Source organism: Haliotis rufescens, unplaced genomic scaffold (genome assembly GCF_023055435.1).
Source record: "Haliotis rufescens isolate VD_foot unplaced genomic scaffold, xgHalRufe1.0.p SCAF_15, whole genome shotgun sequence".
Classification (NCBI taxonomy): Eukaryota; Metazoa; Mollusca; class Gastropoda; order Lepetellida; family Haliotidae; genus Haliotis; species Haliotis rufescens.
The window spans coordinates 66,774-84,997 of NW_025963835.1; the positions used below are offsets into that span (position 1 = coordinate 66,774).

Sequence of the window (18,224 nt, forward strand, 5' to 3'; positions counted from 1 at the left end):
AATGATATTCTTTAACTGGCCTAAAGCTGACGCGACATGATATAACTAAAGACCCGTGGAGTTACAGGGTAGAATAGGTCTTTAGCAACCCAGGCTTGCCGTAAAAGGCGACTGTGCTTGTCGTAAGAGGTGGGATCGGGTGGTCAGGTTCGCTGACTTGGTTGCTGCATGTATTGCAATTGGTATCCCAATTGTGTAGATCGATGCTCATGATGTCAATGACTGGAGTGTCTAGTCCAGACTCGATTATTTACAGACCGCCGTCACATAGCTGGGATATTGCGGGGTCAAACAAACAAACAAATGATGAATAAAATCATGTTCAAAGCGATTTTCCGGCTAACCCTCGCAAGTAAAAACACCATCAGAAATCCAGGACAAAAGGTACTAAAGGAATATTTGCGTTTGGGTCTCTATATGCTGTGACCATAAATCGTCTCAGCCAGCGAATACGTCATCCTCTTTGTTAGGGTCTAGGCGGTAAACGTTAGACGCGTGTCAGGTTACAGGGTGATGGATTCGTTAAGAGGGTAATGTTTTGATAGACAATACCCGGGCACAACAAGCTATCGAACCTAACCACAGCAAGGAGGTTTTGAAAAGCAGTTTGGGTCTGTTCGTTGAAGCTTATCTCCCTTGCAGTGCATGTACACAGATTTGCTCTTCACTCAAAGACCCGGTTTGGAATCTCCACGTGGGTGTAATGTGCACCCCTCGTTGTGGGAGTGCTGGCTTATTTCGGCGCCATTACCGTCCTCATCACTCACAGAACTGCAGAGTATATAAACAGCGGTTTAATTTTTTTTTCGTGCCTTTCTTTGTATTTGGCTGGCTTCTGATCCAAAAGAACCCGTGTCCACAAACCATAGGGTAGCCTAGTGGTTAAAGCGTTCGCTCCTCACGCTGAAGGTCCGGGTTCGATTCCTAACATGGGTACAATTTGTGAATGTGTGTCCCGGCCCTGATATGGTAAAAAGCGGCGTAAAATCCCACTCACCCATTTATAGTGGGAGTGAGTGAGTATGGTTTAACGCCGCATTTAGCAATATTCCAGCAATATCACGGCGGGGGGCACCAGAAATGGGCTTCACACATTGTACCCATGTCGGCAATCGAACCCGGGTCTTTGGCGCGACGAGCGAACGCTTTAACCACTAGACTACCCGACCGCCCTACTCATTTATATGTAATACATAAGATATCAAGGGCGTGTTTCATGTTTAGGTTTTGATAATACTAAAATGATGATATATTTATGTAATAATATACGTCAGGCTTGTGCCAGAAATATATGCGCGTGGGTTCGAATCCCATATTCGTCCTGATTATGTTTGTCAGCAGCATACCGGTACTCGTGGGTTTCACCAATGTGGTACACAACTACTTTCTACGTTATTTCGGGGTTTCCTCCCAGAACCAGCTCATACGCCGTGATGTGACTGACGTAATGTTAAAAGCGAAGTTAAACCAAATTAATAAATGTGTTACCAAAGAAAAAGTTATTCAAGGGCACCGTGGGGATTCCGAGTTATAATTGATCCCCAATTACATGTGATTGTTATAAGAGGCCGCGAAATCTAGGGATGGTCAGGATCGGTGACTTGATTAATTGCGCGTCATCGTACGCTGACAATGTGTGACATTGTTCATAATCTCAAACACTAGTTTGTCTTATACAGTTTCAAGTATCATTTACAGGCCGTCATCGTATAGCAGGAAGAGTGCGACGCATCTCATTGAAATCCGATCATTAACTCCAATACGATATCTCTCTGCGTGAAGATCTGGGGACACCTCCATAGGAGGTCGCGTCGGGTGAACCCTGAGCGAACTATGACCGACCGATCTAAATAAAGGATGTGTGTGTTTTTTTAGATGTCCGCTTTCTGAATAATTCGGTTCATTTCTTTAACACCTCTATTCGGAAATTTCAATCTTAGCAAAATGAAAATATAAATAAACAAAACACAAATATAGTCGTGATAGGATAGTACACCAACTGAACTGGAATGCCATGGCGCTCAGAAACGACTGGAATTATAAAATATCCACACCGATATATTAGCGCGGCTGTATTATTTTCCGTTCGGAACTCTCCGATTATATTCGCTTTCGAATAAACATTGAATCAAATCCCTGATATGTATTTATTATCCCGGTTTCGTCTTTTACAGGGACGCTCTAATCACCAGCACCATCAACTGCCTGACCAGCTTCTTTTCCGGCTTTGTCATCTTCATGATCCTTGGCTACATGTCCGTCAGGTCTAACCAGCCTATCGATAAGGTTGCCACCGACGGTAAGATCGCGCACATCGGACGTTGTGTACAAGTATATAGTCATAATCGTACCTTTCGCAAGTAGATATACAAGAGCAAGACCTATGGGAATTCGACACAGCCAAGTTCGACACAGAGGCTTGACTGTGTGTGCTTTGGCTGCTACCCGTATAGAATAGGGTTAGAATTGCCCGTGACAACTTATACTGATCCAAAGAGGTGTCCAAAGAGGTGTCTTTATGGTTTGGCGAGTTGGGTGGTCAGGGTCGCTGACTTGGTTGATGCATATCATCGATCCCAGTTGCGTGGATCGATGCTCATGATATAAATCACTGAAATGTCTGATCCAGACTCGATTATTTACAGACCGCCGTCATTTTGCTGGAATATTGCTGAGTGCGGCGTTAAACAACAAACAAACAAACCAACTTTATTTGGTCTGGGTGGTCAGACTCGGAGACCTGGTTGATTGACATCGTACCTCAACCGTTGCTTATGATATCAATCACTGTCTGGCGCAGACTAGATAACAGGCAGCCGTCAAATAGCTGAAATATTGCGTGGTGCGACGTTGAACAAACAAATGTAGACTGTCATCTTAAACAGGACAAGAATTTCCTATTTCATCCATTAATCATCTGTAGACAAAAAACAGTTGTTCAGCCTTTTCCCCCATGTTACCATAAAGGACATGAGGGTGACAAGTGACTTTTATTGTGTAATGACCTGAAACCTATGATTATGGGTTCGATCCTGGTTCGATTATGTGTCTAGGTTTGTCAGCACCATACACATGCTCGTGGGTTTCACGAAAGTGATAAACGTCTGAGACCTGCATCACTTCAGGCTTTCCTCCAACACCAAGCTGACACGTCGTGATTAACTTGAACTATGTTCAAAGCGGCGTAACTCACTCACTCACTTACCCCATGATATAATTATACGTGCAAACAACACATCTTCAGTCAAAACAAACTATTTCTTTGAAGATAATAAGTGTTACCCAAACTATTTCTATAAATGGAATTCGATTATACAAAAAAGTAAACCGAAGAACCAATAATTTTGGTACCGAATTGGGTTTAATACCGGAGACCAAGGTCATAGCCAATTCTCGATATATATTTCTTTGTGTTTCAGAACACGTACGCTTAACTCCAAGTTTCCCATTTGCTTCGAAGCTGTTACATATTCTGTAATGGTAACACAAATGAAACTAATTCAACCACTGTTCTTTAAGTTCTTTAAGTGGCCATGTTTCTTTCAGGGCCTGGCCTCGTTTTCATCGTATACCCGGAAGCTATAGCCACGCTCCCGTGGTCATCGTTTTGGGCCGTCATATTTTTCCTCATGTTGCTAACCCTGGGTCTTGACAGTTCGGTGAGTAGCAACGGTTTGTCAACAATAAAAACAACACCAGTTTTCTCTGAAAGGGTACGCCCCAGACATTCTTTACCTTGAACATCTTCAGTGCGACTCTGAGCACAGATTTCTCACCCTTGCTTTCACCAACTTCACAGGGCCCTTGAAGATCCGGGGTCGAATAGGTCTTCAGCACCCCCATGCTTGCCGTAACAGACGACTGTGATTGTCGTAAGAGGTGACGAACGGGATCGGGTGGTCAGGTTCGCTGACTTGGTTGAAGCATGTCATCGATACCAACTGCGTGGATCGATGCTCACGATATCAATCACTGGATTGTCTGGTCCAGACTTGATTATTGACAGACCGCCGTCATATAGCTGGAATATTGCTGAGTGCGGCGTTAAACCTCAAACCAACCAACCAACCAACTCCACAGCCTAATGAATAAGGAGAACTCAGTACGTTGCTTTCATTAGGCCCCTGTTGTAAACTGCCGGGCAAAAGAAAGTATACACCCATGTTTGATGATGGCTCGAAATGAAACAGATAAGAACTGTTTATTCGATGGTGATGTACTTGATACGGGTATCATAGTTGTGCTTTGGACCTTAAGCTTGCAGTGTTTCGGCGACTGTTTTTAGCCTAGTAACGTTTTGATCAAATTCAATTTTCAAATGTATACTTTGTTTTGCCCGGCGGTTTAATCGACATGGGTCCGACATCTCTTAACGTAAGATTAAATAAATATCCGAACATTTTGTCATTTAATAACGTCAAAAACCAGTTTGTCTTCTGAAAATATTGATGCATTCAAAATCAAAACGCCACGCGTTTACATGTCAATCCTAGAGATATGTACAAAATCGAATTTCTGTCATATGCTACATGTACGTGTCAAACAAATATTTAGGCATCAACAACGATCACAAACTAAGCAATTAAACGACGATTCCCTAGTCAAATTGTAAGTATCAGTGTGTGTCGCTAATTGACCAGACAATATTGAATTGATTTGTCAAGAATCTGGTACAACTGTATCCTTTCAGTATTCATCAGAGAGGTTAAGAGTGCGCGATTGATCGTTGACGGGACGGTAAATAACTTCATGACTATTACAAAACAAGCAATAGATCATCCGAAGCACACTCACTGATGCAGATATTTCCAATATTTGTTCAGAACCAAGTATCTTATCATTACCAACAAGATGCATAAGTGACACACGTGTTGATACAACACTGTCACGCCACCTAGCGGTGAGTCCGAACAACCGGAAGTCCAAACCTTCTTGAAGATGGCCGACATTGAGGCAAGAGGTTCTTGGTCGATTTTATCGCTATATTCTGCTCCAAAACCTGATTGTCCGTTTACTTCATTGGAGGCAGGCATTTTCCCATTCATTTGCTATTAACGCCGGTCGATGGCGCCACTACTTAACTTCCGGTATGGCATGGACAAAGAGAAGGGTCTTTCAGAAGGCAAACATGACGCAGTTGACACGGACAATTAAGAGGTACCCGGGGCTTGTATATGTGATCAATACGCGATTCACAACGAAAAACGGGCGTTATAGTATGGTCCTTGGCCATAAACATTGAACGGGGTTGATGTTGAGGATTAAAGAAGTCATGGATACTTGTCTCGTCAGTGAAAACTACTGCCCTGTTGACGAAAATAGCCGCACCCACAAACGTTACTTTGTTTGACAAGTAAAAACGATAAATGTCCTAGTATGATTAGGACTGGCCATATTCTTACTGCAGGCGTAAAGTGTTAGTGTGTTTTCTAGGGGCGGGTTCTGAAGTAGATTTAATTGATGGAACGTAATCAATAGAGGACATGAAATGAACTAGGCATAAACTAGGGTGTGCATTTCAATGTTTTCGATGTCAGCACAAAATATATCGTATTGTCAGGTTGTACTGATGGAGACATTTTATAAGAATTATAGTTTGAGATAGTAAAACATATTGTATTGTATCGTATTGTATTGTTAATCAGGGACAAACTGCACGCAAGTAAATTGAAAAAGGACTCCATCTGATCCACACACACGGACGCATGCACGCACGCACACGCACACACACACACACACCACTTAAAATTAAGTTTAAAATACAATACACAGTCGAATGCTTCATCCACTGTCTGCAGCGCTAGCATTTGTAGACTTGTTTCAGTTGGGGAAGTGACTTCCTCTGAGCATGCAGAATCCTAGGTCACTTGTAGAGTACTGTATTCTCTGAAACCCTCATTTTGTAACTTGGGAACCCTACAATTAAGGCTTTGAGTCCACTGGACCCCCAAAATAATCATCCCAGCTAAATACCTGATTTATTACATTACATTACGTTAAAGGTGACTATGCTTGTCGTAAGAGGCGACTCACGGGATCGGGCGTTCAGGCTCGCTGACTTGGTTGATGCATGTCATCGTGTCCCAATTGCGTGGATCGATGCTCATGATGTAAATCACTGGACTGGCTGGTCCTAGCTTGATTACTTACAGACCGCAGACACTACACTACACTACACTACGCTACACTACACTACACTTCTCTACGCTACGCTACGCTACACTACACTACACTACATTACTCTACACCACACCACACTACACTACTCTACTCTACGCTACGCTACACTACACTACACTACACTACACTACACTACACTACACTACTCTACTCTACTCTACGCTACACTACACTACACTTCTCTACGCTACACTTCACTACGCTACACTTCACTACACTACACTACGCTACACTTCGCTACACTTCACTACACTACACTACACTACACTACACTACGCTTCGCTACGCTACACTTCACTACACTACACTACACTACACTACACTACACTACACTACACTACATTACTCTACACCACACCACACTACACTACTCTACGCTACGCTACACTACACTACACTACACTACACTACACTACACTACACTACGCTACACTACGCTACACTTCACTACACTACACTACACTACACTACACTACACTACGCTTCGCTACGCTACACTTCACTACACTACACTACACTACACTACACTTCACTACACTAGACTACGCTACGCTACACTACACTACACTTCACGACAAGACACTACACTACGCTACACTACACTACACTACACCAGGAAAACTAATCAAACACCCCAAACTATATATTTACATATGAAAATTTAAAAATCGTATGCCGTATTTACTTTCTGACAAAACAATATTGTTGTTTACAAAGTGACATACTCCTGTTGAAATACAGGGACCGAAATTGATAATGTGATGACGTGTTTTGTAAGTATTCCATAACAATAGTCATATAAAACAATTATAATTTATTTTTTAACTTTACTAATAATTGCAAAAATATTTTCAAAGCTGATATCGATGTTTCAATTATGAATGTGTTCGCAGTTTGGTGGATCAGAGGCTATACTGACGGCTGTTGGTGATGAGTTCCCGATCCTCAAAAGACACCGTGAACTGTTTGTGGGAGGGCTGTTCACGCTCTACTTCTTCGTGGGACTTGCCAGCTGTGCTAAGGTGACCTAAGTGCTAGTCAACAACTTGTTAAATAATGGATGGATGTTCACGACGGTCTATGTATTAACGAGTCCGGGCCAGGCCCATAACGTGTGTGTGGAATTAAACTGGTTCCATTCTTGGTTTGCGCAGCAAAATTAGCGCTTTTTGCCAAAATTATAGTACCATAGTGCACACGCAAGTGCACATGCGCGGCCTCTAATTTTGACGCCGTGATATTTCCGGGATTAGAATATGTCTTTACAAAATCTGTTTGTAGTAAGGGGCGGCTGAATGGATCCGGTAGTCAGACTGAGAGACTTGGTTGGTGGCGTGTCAGCATACCCCAAAAGGGGTGGATCGATGCTCATTATATCAATCACTGACTGGATTATTTACGGAACGCCGTCATATAGTTGGGATATCGTTGGTTGCAGCGTTAAGCAACAAACAAATCTAATTCGACATGGTGTGATTTAAATATTGTTTTAGGCAGAAGTCGGCACGATCTCATTACAATCAGATCTTAGTTCTCGCTTCCGCTGAACAAAGATCTGATGATATCTCATTAAATTTCGCGTCACAAAGACCTTTCGGGAACTTTGACAGACCAATGAAATGACCAAGAAAAAGTCGACATTATCCAATCGGAAAGCAGCTTTCTCGAGCTTTACTGCACAAACTGGCGACTACGCTTTGAAAAATGTTTTGAGGCTCTCGAATCACAATTTGAAGACTAGGGAAGCGTATAAGTGCCACAGTATTAACTACGTAGATCATAAATATATTTTTTAGACTTTGGCACCAATACGCTTCCATAGAAGACTGAAGAAAAGACATTTCTGGAATGTCTAATATATAAGCGAGATTGTATGGCAGTACCTCCTACGGGTTATGGAAAGTGACCCCTAATTGGATGTCCTCAGATCATTGTGTAGCAGTAGAGAGAACTAAGATCTGATTTTGGTGAGATTGGAGTCAGCTACATCTCAGCAGACACTAAATACTATAACCAATCAACGTACAGCTTGAACAGCGCCATCAGGTCACCATGACCCACGATCTGCAATGGCAGACATTGTTACCACACGATTCTCATTTAATGCTCTGGAGCATTGAGAACTGGAACAAAACACTGTTGCCAATAATATAATCTCTTTTAACATAATAAAACAATTGACATATATTGTTTCCTTGTCCCGGATATGTTCTGAATGCATAACACTGGAAACGTTTTCTAAATCTTCAGGAACATTGTGTTAGATTATAATAATTATGATTTGATCTTAATATTATTCTATTATTCTATAAGGCAACTCAAACTCAGATGACGAAGTCAATGAATTACTTTTTGAAGCATTTCATTATTGTCAACTAAAAAAATAACTATTCAGGCTTTTTTGTCCAATTATGTTAGTTGTAAATAGTCGAATGCATATATTGATATACTAAAGTAAACTTTTAAAGATTTTTTTTCATACAAACTACTCCTGGAGTTTTTTTCAAATCCTATTTATTATCAGTAAATTATGTTCGAATTAAAATCTGGTGTTTCAGGGTGGAGCTTATGTCGTCACTCTGTTTGACAAGTTTGCAGCCGGTTATTCTATTCTGTTTGCCGTATTCTTCGAAACTCTTGCAGTCTCGTGGGCTTACGGTATGTATATCAGTCCAGTGCACTCTAAATATATCGACACCTTCATAGATTCTGGAAATTGGTCTCTTAATAGGCTGACACCTGAATAAGTCCTGTCTGAACTGAACTCTTAAAATACCGACACCTGCGTATAAACTCTAAATTAGACTCTAAATAGGCCAACGCCTGAGAAGGTTCTGTCTAAACTGGATTCTTAGTATACCGACACCTGATTTGGTTCGGTCTAGACTGGACTCTTAATAATCAGACACCTGAGTAAGTTCTCTCTAAACTGACATAGCATTTTGGTCCTGGCAAAAATGTGGATTTTCCTCAGAAAGTGTAACTGTTAGGTTTGAAATTGTTGTCTAAACCAACATTGTTTGTCTGGTTACAGTGGTCGGTTTAGACAGAATGTATCCATTTAACATAAAGCCAATGTGTTGTGTGTACAGGAGTAGACCGCTTCTCCGAGGACATCTGCGTGATGGTGGGTCACAGGCCGGGACCCTACTGGTGGATCGTCTGGAAATACATCGCACCCGTGTTTCTAGTGGTATGTCATGAGTTGGTTATACAGCTTTATGGAATAAATACAAGTAACGAGGAATCACCCATTATATGTTTTATCATTTTATCATTTTATCATATGATTTTATCAATTATTATATAACTGAGCCTTGACGAGAAACTTTCAATATTTATTCACGAGGAAAGATATTCAGTTATTCCGAATCGCGAGTAGGTTATCTTTTATATTGCCCATGGTCTGCTTTTTAAGAAAATGTAGAAAAAGGTTTGTTACCTGATCTCATGTGGAGGCATTAAGGCCCTGTTACACTATCAAAAACTTTGATAAAAAAAAGAAGAAGTTTTTTTCTTGGTCAAAGTTGGACTGTTTACACTCATCAAAGGTTTTGGCAGGCCGTCAAAGTTTTGGTGGGAATTATCTTGACGAAGAATGCTTTGGTGTTGTCATATGTATTTTGTGTATTGCCATGTTGAGAAGGCGGCGTCGGGGTAGGCAAAGGCATATTTGGTCCCGAGAATGGCTGCTCGTTGTTGAAACAAATCAACTAATTCCTCCAACATCTCGTCATTTTGACTTGACTCTATGCACTTCCGGTTGAAAAGGGGTAAATGTTCCTTGCAGTCTGATTGGCTAAATTAAATCAACGTCATCAAACTTTGATCAAAGTTTGACGAGAAATGGGATCGGTTTCTATTCCATCAAAGTCCCGTCAAAAACTTTGTCAAAATTTTGACAGCATGTTACACTATCAAAAACTTGGTCAAAATGGACTTTGACCAAGTTTTTGATCAAAGTTTTTGATAGTGTAACGGGGGCTTTAGTTGGCCTACTGTTGGAACGACGTCACATAAAGTCGTGTGACGTTATGAACAATGCATGATGTCATTTGGCGTTCATTTGACGTCGCTGTTGGCATCTTGGCAAACAATGAAAACAATAGAACAATCGGAACGAAGTAGCCAATCAGCATAGAGCAAAAAAACATACTCTCGTTATTTACTCGCTAATTACTCGTTGCTTGTTCGTTGTTCTATGACTACTCGTAGATAATTCTTTTATTAATTCAATCATCCACACCTGCAATCATCTTCAAGGGTATATATTGCTATGGGTTTCATAAGGGTGGATGGTGAAGGGATATATACGATTTTGCCGCGAAAACAACCTCTTATTTCGACATCTTAACAAAAAAGATATCCTAAATCAATAGACTTACCGAATTACATAGATATTATTGACCACCTACAATCGAGAAAAAGGAGGGAATTATTAATCTATTTTAACCATTTCTTCCATACAAATATATGATAAATATTAGTATTTATAATGTTAATGTTAATCTGGGATTTTTTCCTCTTTTTTCACAACTAACGAGCGTATGGATTTTTAATAACAAATCAAAAATATAATTATTGTTATATTGGTTGCTGCTTACATTTGAAATATTGGGGAATTTATAAGAATATGTTTTAAGTCTTTGATGGTTTACTGTTTCACAACAATCGAACGTATGGATTCTGAGATCATTGTATTATGACAACTTTCAGAAGTTAAAAATGTGAATTTCTAAATATTTAATATGTCGCTTTTGCTTTCCAGTTCATTATGGTATTCGGTCTCATTGGACACAAGCCACTGACCTATGACACGTATGTCTACCCCTGGCCGGCCTCGCTGATTGGCTGGGGAATTGCCCTGTCATCCATATTGTGTATACCCGGATTTGCTATCTACAGAATCATCAGGAGAGAGGGGACGCTCACAGAAGTAAGTCCCGGGAATCTATAACTGTACATGTATAGTGAAACGACGTTAGTCCGGAAACCTAGTTAGTCCGGAAACCTTGTTAGTCTGGGAACACCATTAGGTCGGAAACCTGTCAATCGGAAACGCTCGTTAGTGCCCAAACCTTGTTTGTCCGGAAACACATTAGTCTGGAAACCTTGTTAGTCCGGAAACCCTGTTAGTCCAGAAACCCCATTCGTCCGAAAATCTCATGAGTCCGAAAACCCCGTTAGTCGGAAACCTTGTTAGGTCTAAAACCCCATTAGTTTGGAAACCCAATTAGTCCGGAAGCCACGTTAGTTCGGAAACCACGTTAGTCCGGAAACCCCGTTATTTCGGAAACCCCATTAGTCCGGAAACCTCATTAGTCGGACAATCGACTCAGTTTCCTGCTAGCAGATTTTTTCTGTGGTATAGAAAGGGTTTTGTTGCTTTTATTCACAAATAAATGTCAGGTCCAGACTCGATAATTTTCAGGCCTCCGTCATATAGCCAATCACATTCAAATTGAGGAGCCTTTACTCTGATACCATACCTCTGTGCATGACGATCTGAGGAACACCTCCAAAGGACTGGGTGAACTTTACTCAGAGTGAACTTTGCCGCCCAGTTTAAATAAAGGATGCATGGTCTCTTGAGCCAGTCAGATGTCAATTTTCTAAAATTGTGAAACTTCGGTCTTCTCAAAAGAAAAGAGATATACCCTCGATGGCGCATCCTTTTGGGTGTGGATGCCATGGCGCTCAGAAACGACAGAATGTATAAATGTCCACAACATAGCGCCGCTTCATTTTATAGCTTTCGGAACTCATCGTTTTTTTGTCATACAGAATGTGCTTGTCTGAATACCGAAATTGAATAGCCCCGACCCTGATTGGCTGACTGGGAAATCACCTAGCAAAATGATCCTATCGAATGCCATACGGCGTGAATATTGCTGAATGCGTCGTTAAACAAAGCAAACTTTGGCATAACAGAATAAATATTACGTCATGAATTCTGTCTATAATACCCAAAAGACGCTTTACAGTCTTGTCTACGAACGGGAATTTTCAAACATAATAACCACAAATAGATCTATGCAATAACAATAATTGATTATATCTGTCATCTCCTTACAGCGACTCCAATACCTCCTCACTCCACAAAACAACCGTGACAAAAGAAGGGCAGAAGCTCTGAACATGATCAGTATAAACGGAGGCAATGTTGGGGAGCCTGTTTGAATCTTGCCGCCATCCTTGTCTCAGCGTGGACCGGAAGTCAAGTGACGACAACAGTCCCGGAGTGAATGAAAAGAAAGAAATTGACTAGTTAAAACTGTCTCAGACCTAGCTGATATTACTGTTGGGTATATAGTTTCAGTTGTCTATATTCTGCAGATGCCTGTGCAGAAATGTCTGATAACGTGCACTCCTAGTTATGCAAGTCAACATTGGTTGTTTTGTTTTTTTCCACGTCCGCCCCTAATATGTTGTCTGTTAAGTGCCTTAGTCCCAGCAATAGCTATTCACAAGAAAGTAGAGTCCTATAGCGCCTTTTGTGATATTTTAGCAACAGACATATGAAAATCGGAGATGAATTTATTCATTTTGGATATTTTCTATTGTGCCACTGATCATGTCAATTTTGATGATGTTTTGGTTTGGTTTGGTTTGTTGTTTTACGCCGCCCTCAGCAATATTCCAGCTATATGACGGCGGTCTGTAAATAATCGAGTCTGGACCAGACAATCCAGTGATTTACATCATGAACATCAATCCACGCAATTGGGACCGATGACATGCATGAACCAAGTCAGCGAGCCTGACCACCCGATTCCGTTAGTCGCCTTTTACGACAAGCATAGTCGCCTTTTACGGCAAGCATGGGTTGCTGAAGACCTCTTCTACCCCGGATCTTCACGGGTCTTTGATGATGTCACAGACGTGGTCATATTCAAGGGTCATTCTGACTTTTGAGGGAACCATTAAAGAGGGTATTCCGGTGCGAATATCACACAACCAACAGGAAGCATCATAGACGAATGTGCTGGAATTCAGATATAGAATATATACTTATACTACTCATCATTTGCTAAGGACCAAAACAATCATCTTTAGTCAAAGGTGTGGTCCTTAGCGAATATTGAGTTGTGTATTCAATGCATACGCTTCATCTATTTGAGTATTCCATCAGCCGAATTCCTTCAGACAGTTCAGAAATAGTTTTCGTTTAACAGTTCAATAATCACCCAACCAAGACACATCAAAGCTTGTTTTTTGATATCATTCAAATGTTACAAACATTGCACCATGTTGTTATAACCCTTATTTTATACGACGTTAGGGATGAATAGTTATCGTGAAAAAAACATCGTTTTTCTACTATTCACATGTGAATAGACATCGTGCATGATGAAGACACGCTTGTGATTAATACGCTTGGCGGTGAGGACAGTGGTTATATACAGTGAAACCCCGTTAATCCGGAACTAGTCTATCTGGAACCGTTCCGCACTCTTCGAACGCAAGCACACACACACACACACACACACACAATTATTCGTTAATCGAGAAACCTTGTTAATCCGGATTATTTCTCTGGACACACACCGTCTGGATTACGGAGTTTCACTGAATGTTAAATCGCACAAGTTAATTTGTTGATTTTCATACCCTTGTTGCTTCACGCTATAAATCTGACCGCAATGTTTTGTATATTCCATTGTCCTAGATGATTCTACCAAGTACCGGCCATTCGGCCTGGATTCAGTGGTGTCAAAAGCAATACGAACCTTCCTTGAAAGGTGATCACTACATATTATATACTGAGTAACTACAGTTTACGTGTCACTGTATTCAATCATGTTAACATGGAACAGTTATCAGGTACTGGGTCTTATGGCACTGTTTGTACTTTAAGTGTTGTTTTTTAATGGGAATGGTATTAAACTCCTGTCATAGGCTACATGTAATTTGCACCTTCGGAAGAGGTGCTAGAGTCATGCTCGGGTGCATATTTCGATTTTAGGCGTTGCGTTGTTTCTGTTTCGCATCATGCTTTTTTGCACTAGAGGATCAGAAGGCGTTGAGTTGAAATGGCGTCTACCAGTCTTTGGAGTATAGTATAATCCTTGGGGAATACAACCCGAGTGGTAAATCAAACATTGGCAACATCTGGGCGTATTTCATTCATGGGTAAAATTATGTCTTATAAGGCATGGAATCCAAATGTTCTTCTATATCAACTTAAGGTCAAGGTCAACGTCAATGTTTCCAACAATTCCGTTATTTCTTCCAGACTTATAAAAATACACCCAGATTACCAGAGACATTGTCTTAAAAAAGACAGCTTCAGTAATTTTAGTTTTGGTCGTAAAAGATATATTTTCTAACAGTGAAAGATTGATCATTGAAACGTAATTGTGACAAAATACTACTTCCCTAAAACAACTGAGTCTCGTGAATCATGAGGTCGCCTTGAGGTTATTAATATAATCGTGGTATGTGAAAATATATTTGATGAAAATATTACAAATTAAGAATTAATCGTTAGGTGGTTTGCTATGTTAATCAGGTTGTACTTTTATATCATTTGTTAATAACATGTTTGTTGTTACGTTATAGACTGGTTATTAATACAATATATACCGTGTTACATAAACGTAAATATATATACAGTTAGTTATTGTCTACATATAGACAGGTGTGTTTAGATGTTAAGTGTTGTACATTTCGTTTAAAGACATTTCGTGAATTAGCAGTAGATTTTTTACATTCAGACAGTTTTTTTTAAAAGATTGTAATATCAATTTTGTGATTAGTCGTTAGAATGATGCGAGTTATATGCATTTCACTGTATATACTCCATAGGTGAGTACGTGTGAGTGTCGTTGATATAGAGGTGAAATAAACATATAGAGTACACTCGCATTCTATTGGTTTTTTTCGCGTTTGGTAGGGGTGTTGATGATGTTGGAGATTTAACGAGCGCTTCCGGCGGACCCGATTTCGCTCCTGTTCGGGGGAATTTCGAGTCATTTGTACCGTTGTTAGTGCTTGGATGCTTGAAGGTCAAGGTCGTTATCCAGTCACCACACAGGAAGGCCAAGGCCATGTTTCAGCTACCACATGGAAGGTCATGGGTAATCCTCACTCACCGCCCAATAAGTTCAAGGTAACTTTTCAATGACCAACTGGGAAGGTAAACGCTAAATTTCAGTGTCCCCAAAAGAAAGTCATGGCCATGCTTCAGTGACAAACACTGTGCTTGGTGTTTGAACTCAGATTATATTGTTGTAATGTTCATGTGATAATGATAAGTTATGCGATATCACAACCGAACAACAAGGGCATCTGCATAGCATTTGTTTGTCATATCAAACCAGCATGTCTACAATGACATTCAGATTGACGTTTAAATCTCACCCCCACCCCCTCCCCCATCCCAGTTTTGAACAGCGGAGTTTGTAGTGAGTCAGTGAATTCGGTTGGTTGGTTGGTTTGCTGTTTAACGCCGCACTCAGCAATATTCCAGCTATATGACGGCGGTCTGTAAATAATCGAGTCTGGACCAGACAATCCAGTGATTGACATCATGCGCATCGATCTACGCAATTGGGATCAATGACATGCATCAACCAAGTCGGCGAGCCTGACCACCCGATCCCGTTAGTCGCCTTTTACGACAAGCATAGTCACCTTTTACGGCAAGCATTGGTTGGAGTGAATTCGGCTTAAGTTGTCTTCTTGATATATATTACATATGATATAATATTAATACATGATATATACTACACGAGAGCGCGTTCAGCTAATAATCTCTGTTTCAACACGTTGTTGGGGCCAGTGAAGCGATTTTTTTCAGTGAAATACTAAACAAGTACAGATAAAGTGTATAACTAATAAATGCTTACTACAGAATCAGACTACATGAAACGGGGGATCGATTATCTATCGATGTGATACGTAGTTCATCGAACTCCAAATGGACATTCGAAACGCTCTGTTTGCATGGTCGCCGTTTCCCTGCGATTAGAACTGTCGTCCAATTAATTGTGTCGTTTGACGTGTGAAATCTGGTATGATCAACATTGCATGCAGTTTATAAGATCAATCACTATATTAATGACGTGATTGGAATTGGAAGTTTATCAAAGGAAACCCTAATACTAACATGAGAAGGTACTGATCTGCATTATTCTACGACGTGGATACATATAGCAAGTGTGGGAAATAGGCTAAAAAGAAAAAGTGTCTCGGCCATCGGCGCGTCACTTTAAATCATGCACGTCCTTTTCATTGCCAATATGAAATTATTATTTTTTCAAATTTTACCACGGCATTTGTTTTCTGTTCTTGACAACTGACATTGTGTTAAAGAACCGTGTGTGATCAGATGTTTGTTGGTATTATCGACGGGAAATATTGGAAGCGAAGAAAAACACGTTGTTCAAGTAACAAAAATGGCGCTTTGCGAAACGAAGAGTCTCGATTGACGAGTTAAATGGGAAATTAACAGTTAATAACGAAACATTTAAAAGAGAATAACAAAGGGTAAGAAGCGATATTAACTCCATAATTGACCATCTGTCATTATTTTGCCTTGTCAGTGTGGAATTAACGCAGAAAAGGAAGTCAACAGTTTGTGTACGGGACAGCCACTTACGATAAAGGGAGACAATTTGCGGGGAGAGGTGTTATGTTCACTGCAGTGATATATCAAGTGATATCTTCACTGCACTGAAAATATCACTTTTCTCAACTTCAGTCTTTCACACTGAACTATGTAATAAATACGACCGCTGGTGGTGATCGACGTGTGGGAACTAATGAAATATGGCCGTTTATACCCGACGGAAGTCAAATGAGCCAAACTCGCTGCATGGACTTTGTGCGAACCCTGCCGTTGGCTCACATTAAAGGAATGTGAGGAGCAAAGGCCGTAAGCCAAGTTGCACGGGAAATAGTGCCGACTTTAGCTGTACACCCATTGGTCTAAGCACTCGCTGGTTTCCCTTATGCTTGAACCATGCCGTGGCTTGATTCGTTGGCTTAAAATAGCGACAACACTGCAATGATGCCATATGCATTCACAGTTGATGAGATGAGGTGAGGTGAGGTGAGGTGAGGTGAGGTGAGGTGAAATGGGGTTTAACATCGCGTTCAGTATTATAGAACTTGAAACAGAGCAGCCAAAGAAATTCCATCACTTTCTAAACACCAAAAATGAAATGAAATCAATAAGAAGATAGAAATCTGATCAATACGAAAGAAACAGAAATTGTATCAATACCAAAACTAGATATGTGTACCCTACTCACACTCCCAAAGAGGAACGGATCAGACGAACTTGCTAAGTAAGAAGGCCACCTCTTAAACACTTAAAGCCACAACAGCATGGCACTTTCATAGCAAGAGTAGCTGACTTGTTCATCTCTTAAGCTAGCCCAATGAGATGCAATGCCACAGTTTAACATGAATACCTCACTTAGACACAATATACTTACTCCGAGCCGACCAGTTCTTGTTTTAGCCCCTTCATGTCGAACGCCAGGCGGGGTAACAACAAATACCATCGTTTAACGCCTTTTGGTATGGCGCGGCCTGAGGATCGAACAACCGACGTTTGGCTCTCCCGGAAGACGCCCTACCCACTAGACCACGGAGGCGGTCCTCACGGGTGATGCCGCGACGTGGTGTCACCCACCAATGACGTATTGACGATTGGTAAAACCAGGGATACTATAGTGGTCTCATATATACTCCCTGGTGCCGACTTTAGCTGTACACCCATTGGTCTAAGCACTCGCTGGTTTCCCTTATGCTTGAACCATGCCGTGGCTTGATTCGTTGGCTTAAAATAGCGACAACACTGCAATGATGCCATATGCATTCACAGTTGATGAGATGAGGTGAGGTGAGGTGAGGTGAGGTGAGGTGAGGTGAGGTGAAATGGGGTTTAACATCGCGTTCAGTATTATAGAACTTGAAACAGAGCATTTCATTCCAAAGTAAACTTACCCACAACAGTAAAACCTCTTTACTTCGGAACCTGTTAATCCGCACAACTCCTCTCTACTCTCACGTAAGACGAAGCACAAAATTTC

At 40.9% G+C, this 18,224-nt stretch overlaps 1 protein-coding gene across 1 annotated transcript in view; it reads left to right on the forward strand.

Moving 5' to 3' along the window:
• Positions 1 to 15,042, forward strand: part of LOC124142096 (sodium-dependent dopamine transporter-like) — a 72,374-nt gene extending 57,332 nt beyond the window's left edge. The window contains exons 9-15 of the mRNA XM_046510373.2: positions 2,175 to 2,299; positions 3,547 to 3,659; positions 7,074 to 7,202; positions 8,739 to 8,838; positions 9,273 to 9,373; positions 10,949 to 11,116; positions 12,256 to 15,042. Coding sequence (XP_046366329.2) covers positions 2,175 to 2,299; positions 3,547 to 3,659; positions 7,074 to 7,202; positions 8,739 to 8,838; positions 9,273 to 9,373; positions 10,949 to 11,116; positions 12,256 to 12,360 — 841 coding nt within the window. The 3' untranslated portion in view covers positions 12,361 to 15,042. The remainder of the gene's footprint in view (positions 1 to 2,174; positions 2,300 to 3,546; positions 3,660 to 7,073; positions 7,203 to 8,738; positions 8,839 to 9,272; positions 9,374 to 10,948; positions 11,117 to 12,255) is intronic.
• Positions 15,043 to 18,224: the final 3,182 nt, after the last annotated feature.